The sequence below is a fragment of the Xiphophorus maculatus genome, chromosome 17, assembly GCF_002775205.1.
Source record: "Xiphophorus maculatus strain JP 163 A chromosome 17, X_maculatus-5.0-male, whole genome shotgun sequence".
Classification (NCBI taxonomy): domain Eukaryota; kingdom Metazoa; phylum Chordata; class Actinopteri; order Cyprinodontiformes; family Poeciliidae; genus Xiphophorus; species Xiphophorus maculatus.
This window is the reverse complement of record NC_036459.1, coordinates 13,078,527-13,087,243: the sequence shown is the minus strand read 5'-3', so window position 1 is coordinate 13,087,243 and position 8,717 is coordinate 13,078,527. Positions and strand designations below refer to the sequence as shown.

General features: G+C 40.3%; 1 protein-coding gene across 5 annotated transcripts in view; it reads left to right on the top strand.

Annotated features, from left to right (window-relative positions):
- Positions 1-288: 288 nt before the first annotated feature.
- LOC102227670 (striatin-interacting protein 1 homolog) overlaps positions 289-8,717 on the top strand; it is a 25,705-nt gene continuing 17,276 nt past the window's right edge. The window contains exons 1-3 of one of the 5 annotated variants that reach the window (XM_023350167.1): positions 289-658; positions 4,408-4,477; positions 6,456-6,530. In XM_023350167.1, the coding sequence (XP_023205935.1) occupies positions 548-658; positions 4,408-4,477; positions 6,456-6,530 (256 nt within the window). In that variant the 5' untranslated portion in view covers positions 289-547. Of the gene's footprint in view, positions 659-2,538; positions 2,631-3,339; positions 3,744-4,407; positions 4,478-6,455; positions 6,531-8,717 lie in introns of those variants that run through there. The other 4 variants (XM_023350168.1, XM_005797200.3, XM_023350169.1 and 1 more) reach the window with 4 other exon arrangements.

Sequence of the window (8,717 nt, the reverse complement as noted above, 5' to 3'; positions counted from 1 at the left end):
AAGAGACCTAGTCAAAGTCCAAACTCACGTAAATCCATTGTGTCCAGCCAATGTGACAGAGCTTGATCTATTTTACAAGCAAGAATGATCAAAACGGGTTTTTTTTTCTAGATTTCCAAAGTTGGTAGAGATGTAAGCAGAAAGGCTTGTAGTTGTAGAATCCACATAGAATATATAAACGAGAAACAGTTCAAACGATTTTAAGACTTTTCTCAGGGCTCTGGAAATAACTGTGAGCCGTTTACCTTCTCACTGGCACACTGACATTAATGGGAGGGGGTCGGCTCACGCCCCTCACTGTGCTGTCTGAGGGTAACTCCGCCCTCTCGGGACACGCGGGGACAGCGAATCAAGCAGATTTGTGAAGTCGGGGGGGGACATCATCCGCAGCAAGAGAAACAGATAGAAAGAAGAGGAAGAGGAGACCCTCAACTTGGTTCCCCGTAGTGGAGCAGCTCCTCCTGGTGCGGTGCAGTCTCGGCTCTCCGCCGGACCGGGCATGCACGACCCGCCGCGGAGAGAGTGATCCACGCCGCAGCGAGCAAAGATGCAGGCGGAGGACATGGAGGTACCTATCATTAATAACCTTAACGATAACGGCGACAGACAGAGGCCGAAAGGGAAAGATGTGTTCAAGGATCAGCAGAAAGAGTCGGAGGTAAATGCGAGAGGCGATGTGTACATTGGGGCTGTCACAGCTTGTAGTAGGTGCGTGTGTGTGTGAACGTGTGTGTATGTTGTTGCTGGGGAGCTTTCAGATCAGCTGAATGTCCTTATTCCATGCAGTGTCTTGGCTCGAAAGCGTGCAGGCATGCAGGCAGACGGGGATGTGTTATTTTGGCAGCTGAGTCCTAAAAATAACCCGGTAATCCTACAGTGGTGCTGCATGCAGGTGGTGAAATGTGACTGCTGCTGCCAGGACCACTCAGCAGCCACCAGACACGCATTTACAACAAAACACTAGCCTACTTTACGCTCTCTAAACATCACCAGTCTTATAGGTTTTATTGACATCTGGACCATCCAATTTTTTAAAAGAATTAGATCATGTGTAATGTGAATAATAATTGAGATGTCTGGTTTAAAGCTAATATCTTGTTAAATATATATATATATATATATATATATATATATATATTGAAAAACAGTCTTGAGAATAAAAACCCAGTACTGTGGATTTCCACATCAGGATTTCACAAATTGTTTTTTAAAAGCACTTTGAGTAAAAAAAACCATGCTAATTTTGCTTTGTTTGTATTTGGGTCTGTGACATCACAAGAGGCACAGGAATCATGCCGATTGATCTCAAATTTGAGCAACAGTTCCACACAAAAAAATTACATGTCCAAAATATGAGCTTTCAAGTTTGATATGGTCTTGTTTGCAAACTACTTGTGTATATTTCAAACTTGTTTTTTATTTTTATTTTATTGAAACCTTATATTATTATTTTTTTACTGTTTTCCAATGTACACATTTACAAATGAGACAACAGAACAAGAAGTCACATTTCTAAAAATGTGACATTGTAGAAATATTTCCCAGCAGGCATTGAAGAGGGCACCATTTTACTAAAATGGGTTTCAAATGTAAAATGTTTGATTGGAGTAAATTATCTTACAGGGAATAGGTTTCACAAAAGGACTTTTAAAAGCATGAAATGTTGTCAAACATGTTGCTTAACTGTAAATAAACAAATTTTACACAACAGATACATGTCAGTGTAGTTTACATAATATGTATCCAAAATTTGAAGACAAAAAATATTTGACTTTTTTATTTTTTTTATTTTTTAGCTCCAACCAGAATACAGCAATTCCCATTTGAAGAATATATTTGATTAAAAATGTGTAAAAACAAACGATAAAAGTTCAAATAGATGGACTTGAGAATTCATGCCTCTTGTGATGTGATCAGAGTCGTGCATATGGGAGCTTGTTTTAGAGAGTAGATAGTCTATCTTAAGAAATGTTTTATATATATGTATAAAAAAATGTCAGAACAGATAGAAACACTCCATGGCATGTTATTCTGCAGGTGTCCATTCATATCTTAAGACATTTTGGTTGATTTCAAAGAAGAGTCTGACTTGTAACTTTAAGTAATGCGTTAAGCTAAAAGAACTATTACTTCATTTATGCATCGTATTGCTACTTTTTCTTGTGTTTGAACTCTGGAAATCAACTTTGAATGCCTCCTTCACTTTCTCAGCCCTCATCAAGCCAGCACAGCTGAGTTCATGTCTATTAATGATTCTCCTCATGCAAAAATAACAAGAAGATGAAGCTGTGTTGCTAGGCCTGCCGAGTCCAGATGTGGTACATTAGAGATTCTGGTTGTCAGTCAGTGCTGTCATTCAGCTCATGCTTTGAAAGCAGCGGAGGGGGTGTTGGAGAGAATTAGAGCAAATTCGTCTCACAGCCGTTGGATTCTGGGATGGGCAGGGCCGAGGAGGGGGTTGGTTGATGGTGTCGGTGGCTCCATGGCTCAGGCGTTGAAAGCTTTTATTGTCAAAGCTGTGTTTAGATGCTCTGCGTATGAAGTCGTGGCTGTGTGGAAGTTAGTTGTTTCTGCCGGTTCCAGTGGTCATCTGTTGTCTCTGTGGCAAGTAAGAAGACAGGATGAAGAAGGTAGGAAAAAAGGCAAAATGGACTTGGTGCGAATGCAAGCTCTCACTTTTAGGATGGTGGATAAACATCTCCGTTCTGAACCTTGTCTCGTTCAGATACTTAAAGGGATAATTCAGATTTTTCAGAAAATTTTAAACCTGCCTGCTGTTGTCAAGTCTATTAGTGTGTTAACTTGGACAAACAGATCAGGTTTGGAGCTTGTGGTGAGCATTTGTATTCAGCCCCCTTTAGTCTGATACCTTTGATTAAATTTCAGTGCAACACATTGCCTTCAGGAGCCACTTAATACTCAATTAGACTCCAGCTATGTGTAATTTAATCTGTGAATAAATCCAGCTGTTTAATGAAGGCCTTCGAGAACATTAGTGAACAAACCGCATCATGAAGACCAACACACACAGCACACACATGTCAGGGTGAAAGTGGTGGAGCCGTTTAAAGCAGAGTTGGATTCTTACTCGTATTCCTCAACTAAACCAAATCCTGAACTTTCCTACTGCTGTAGCAAATGATTTCCTTACTTATTTGCACTTTTACGTGGGTCTTTTTTAAGAGCAGTAATGGTATGGAATGGTGTTATTTAGCCAGTCCTACACGATGCTGACTGAGTGTCGGCATGTATTTATAGGAGACTGTTAATGAACTGCAGCAGACGGTTATTTAATCGGGATGGCTGACTCAGAGAGCACGTCCTTATTTACGAATCTGGGCTGGGCCCCTCAGGGATTGTTTTCATAGGGTTAAATGCAGCTAACTCTCCGAGCTCAGAGCTTCAGGTGACGTCAGGATTGTATTTAATCCTCATCCGCATAAAATTAGACTTTTGTTATTAATCTGGTGGTCAGGCTGCTTCCCTTATTTGTTTTTTTGTTTGATGTATTGGTCCATAATGTAAAAGATTTAGAGCACTCTTATTATGATCGGTTCCTGTTTACGTTCCAGTGTTGTCTTCCACTTTCATGCCGTGATGTGTCTTGCACAACCTGTTTTCCTGCAAATTGCTTCCTTGTCACACGCTTGCCTGAGTGTGCAAAGAAATCCGTCAAGCTTGGATCTTGTTACCTCGAAACCAACTTTTAAACTTCTTGAAACCCTTTCTTCCTTGTCCTGAAGGTAATTTTTTTCTTATTTTAATGCAAACACTTATAATATATTTGCTGCAGTTGCACTGAGCTGCTGAGCATTTTCTATCCCATCACATGTTGGGTCAACAGGGACCCCCCCATCCTCCCTTCCTGACCACAGCAGCTAATCCTCTGTGAAACCGAGGCGGCCATATTTGATCGTGTGCTCCTTCCATCCTCTCCTCTACTCTCCTCTTCTCTCCCCTCTCACTGCTGCATTGCCGCTGCTCTTTGTTGCAACACCAGACCACTTTGAGGCTCCTGTAACCGTTCAATTACAGGCTGATTAATTCAGGAGCCGCACATGTCCCACAGAGAGCACCTGTAAACTGTGGGGCAAGGATCTGAGGCAAAATATGCAAATGGATAATCAGCACCACCTGAAACCGGAACAGGCAATATTAATAACCTGAAAATCCAAATGGGGAGACAGAATGAACCAGAAGAAGAGAGTGTGTGTTTATGTGTTGTTTATGGGTGGAACAAAAATGTAAGACAAATGGTGCAGAATAATCTCAGGACAATGGAAAACTTTGGTGTGCAATGACACTGTCAGCTGGGTCATGCCTATTCTATACCTGGGTTTAAGTTATAGGGATGAATGAAAGTTCAGAATGATTCATGATGGGCTAATTTGGTTGTTTTTCCCTCAGAGCTCCATGGAGTCTCCAAACCTGGAGTTTGAATATGGAGACTCGGACATGCTCACAGCTGAGCTCTCAGGTAGGAGTCAAAGGTCACTGAAGTCCCTTCATCTGCTGCATGCTGACCTTTTTTCAAGCACTGCCACCCTTTCATATTTTTTGTAAAAATATGTAGAAAAGCCTTAAAGGAGATTGGCACTATGGCAACTTAGTCCAGCGTTCACGTTTTGCTGCAGCTCCCAAACTACTGTATAAGCTAGGACGAAGTTTGTTTTTATTTCCTATGTTCTTTGCCTTCCTCTTCACTGTCCGTTGTGGCGAGATGAACTTACGTCCTGTCTTCCAGCCTTGTTTGTCACAGCTCAGCTGTTTCAGACTCTTCGTTTTTGCTCAGGCTATAGAAAAGGGCAACTGTAGGTCAGTAGTTTATTTTCTTGGAGCCACTTCCTGAACTTTGTACCCTGATATTCCATCTTTCCAAGGGTGCATTCACACCAACCCTTTAATCAAATTCTTGTTCATTTGCCTAGAAAGTCCAGTTCTTTTGAGGACGGGTGAATCTAACTCCAAAAAATAAAATCTGGTTTGCATAAAAACCTTTGTCTCACTCTACTAATTTTTTGTTCACATTTTGTGAAGAAGTTGTGCTCAGAGGTTTTTGTGTTGTTTCCTTCAGTGGTTCATGGTGCAGCGCCCCAACCGTTGAGGTGGTAAAGGGTTTGTTTCATTTGACACAATGCAGTGTGAAAGTGAATCGCACCAGCTGAAAATGCAACAAATGTTGCAACTTTGGTCCCCAATCAAACCAAACCTATCAAGGTGTGTGAACATCCTACTTTTGAAGAGGCTTTTTTTTTAATCAGGGGTGCCAATATAGCAAATCCAACCATATCCAAATTTTTTTTGATTGACCTTGACTTAATTTTGAGTGACTAATTTAGGCTTCCATCCAGCACCAGTCTGTGTTTTGTACGTGTTTGATTTTGAGTCATGATGTTCACGGCACGCGGCGGGCCATTTGCCAGAGTCTTACTCACCCTGGTGAGCATGCAGTCAGTCACAACAGCTCATCTCCTTGAGGTCAGACGATAACGAGTGCTCTGAGAGCAGAAGGAGACTTGTAGCAGTGTGACAAATGGATGGATGCCCACGAAAACGATGTGATCCACATCAATTTAGACAGAAGCTGAGGTCTTTTCTTCTGTAAGTCTAGCCAGAACCAGTTATCCTCTTTTGATTCAAAGCCTGGTCTAATTAGCCTCCTTTAAGGAGTTTGCCTCGTTTACTGGCACATTTTAGGTCAGTTTCACTAAAGAATTTTTTTTTTTTCCTTTTTTTTTCTCTGAAGAGTTTTTGCGGCGCTAGTGGCTCGTATGTTTTTTGTACAGTAGGCAGACAGGAAGGAGGGTGAGGAGAGGGGGGAAGACATGCGGCAAAGGTCGTCGGGACCGGGAGTCGAACCCGCGACGTCCCCGTCGAGGACTAAGGCCTCCAAACGTGGGGCGTGCTAACCCCCTGCGCCACCACAGCACGCTCCTTCACTAAAGAATTTAAGCCAGGCGTCTTCAGTTTGCTGTAAAGCTTAAAGGATTACAATGATTGTTGACAGGAAGTGGACCTGGAGAGTCAAAATTATGCTCTGGTGAGAGGCTTCGTTTTAAACACCTGCCTGACACTTAATGAAACCAACTTCGAGTTTTCTAAGTACAGACAGAAGGGGGTTGTAGTTACCAGTAGTTACCATCCCATCCCCACTCTCCACGGTTACACATTTCTTCTGTTTTGTCTCGCTTAAATTTTCAGCCCAACATTAAGAACAGATAGATATAATCAGCATAAATTAAACAAAATTCATTTAAAAAATAAATGTGTTTTTAAATTTGTTGTGGAGACTATTTGGTTCACTTTTCTTTGGAAAATTTGTTTTATTTTCAAGCATAAATTTGAGCCTATACTTCAATTGAAGTACTTCATAATTTTTCTTTGAAACATACAGGGAGACACAACTGTACTTTTTGACAGGAAAATTGTAATATTTTGTTTCATGTTTTCTGCAGAGCTGTACAGTTACACAGAAGAGCCAGAGTTCGCCCTGAACAGAGACTACTTCGAGGAGGACTTCAGGAGCCATGGTAGTGTTTCTCTCCGTCTTAATGTGTCTGACTTGAATTAAATTGAAATTTATTGAATTTATTTTGGTGATGGAACAAAGATCAGAATTAACACCTACTAACAAGAATCAGGTATCATCGAGCATAACAATACAAAAAAACGAAGAGCTTATTTCCTTATTTCCCTATAAAACTCAGTACAAACATACATTAACAGACACATTACTACTGAAAACAAATGGAAGGAAAGAGATGGTATAAAACTTATACTGTTCTTAAGAGGACTTAAACCCTAAAGAACAGAATATCTGGACACCTACACATAATTTAGTTACTGTTTTATAACCAGGTAGGAAAGAAAGAAAAAAAAGCTGCTTTTCTCTTTAAGGTTTGGGGATTTAGCAATATCTCTACCAGCCAATCATAGACTTTATGTAACTCAGTGCTAAGCATCTCCTCAACCCAGTCTGCAACCAATAAAACTGAATCACCAGCAGATAAAGTGACTGGGAGAAAACAGAAGCTTCAAAATTGTTCAGAAATCACAAATAAAACAGGGAGCTAAGGATGGTTCCCTGTGGTGCGCCCAATCCCAGAGCTTTTTCACTTTCAGATTCCAATTTACTTCTACCATTTGACCACCCAAATTGTATTTTTCATTTCTAGATCAATCCTGTTTTTGCTTTTTCTTCCCCCCCCCGTTATTTGTCGACATTTCATTTTAGCGAGCCAGAGGGTTTCACCATAAAAAATAAAAAACACACAAAGCACTCACTGTGCTCCAAAAAAAAAAGCATGTACTATTTTTTTTTTAATCAGAAGTGCTGCTCTGTCACCTCGCCTCCGAATTGATGGGTAATAAATAGCAGGATTAGATGACGGCCTCTCTGGCTGCTGCTTCACAGAGATGCAGCTCAGGGCCGCCTGTTTGCACCGTGGTCTTTTCATTAGGATGAGTGCGTTGTGTGTGCAACCGATCGACAGGCTGGTTTCCCTGCTTGACTTGGGCTCTGCAGTGCATGTGAAACTGACAGGCTGCTCATCAATCTTTTATGTTGCTGCCCCATGAATTCTCAGGAAGAGAATTCACAAACATAAATTACAGTAATAGAGGAGACATGTCTGATTGAGGCCTTTTGCAGTCTTTTTTTTTTTTTTTTTGACAGGGCTGAAATTAAAAATCTTATTTTCATTTCCTGAGAGCACACAGAGTAAGTCTCAGCATCCTTTAAAGGCTATCAGTTCTTCCCCGATGATGATGCTTAGTGTCTATTAAAATTGATCAAATAAACAGTCTAATAATGGATCACAGTGAAAACAGGAAAAGCATTTTGCTTTGTTTTCCTTCTGTAGAAGTGTACTTATTGTGTGTGCCTCATTTCCTGCTGGGTCTTAATAATCTTTTCCAATTTCTCATAATAGCACCATCAGTTCCTGTTAATTAGGGCTTTCTGTGCTTTCAGATACTTCCTGCAGCTAATGCAAAGGGATGGCACTCAATATGCCACTAATAACACACAGACTGAAGCAGGAGTTGGCCTCCCCATTCACATCCGTACTCGCCAAACAAAGTTATTACATACCTGTTATTATTATATACGGTAATTATTAAATCAGAAAGTAAGGGAGATGATGGGCCTGATTAGGAGACAAGTAGGACAAATCATGTATTAAGACAGTCGGGAGATTACTGGAGAAAACAAATGATGTTTCAGAGTACCTGGTTTTGACTTCTTAAGTTGAGAAAAAGAAGTGGGCCCAAAACAGAGCCTTGGTGAACCTCGTGATTTGGCTTTTTGTCCATTTCACTCAAAAACAAATAAAAATAATTCCACAAAAAGGGTTGTTGAAGCAGATGTGTTATGGTGAAGAAATTTGTTAAGTCAGGGGATGATGAGCAGTGCAATTTATTAACTATCAATTTGATAAAAATCCTAAAATGTTTAGAGATGTTCTAGAAAATGTAGCACCTCCAGGGTTTTAGGCTTATCTTGTCACAATACCAAAATATTTTCAAATGAAGATTGTAGTTCAGAATCTTTTTTTTACTTCGAGTCATGCAGAACCAACATTTTCTTGCTGAAAGAGGCAAGATCACCCTTGTTTAAAAAAAATATATATATAATAAATGTAAAATGAAAGTCGGTTGTATGTATTTCTCCAAACAGAAATTTAAATGTTTCAGATCATCAAATTAATTTTAACACC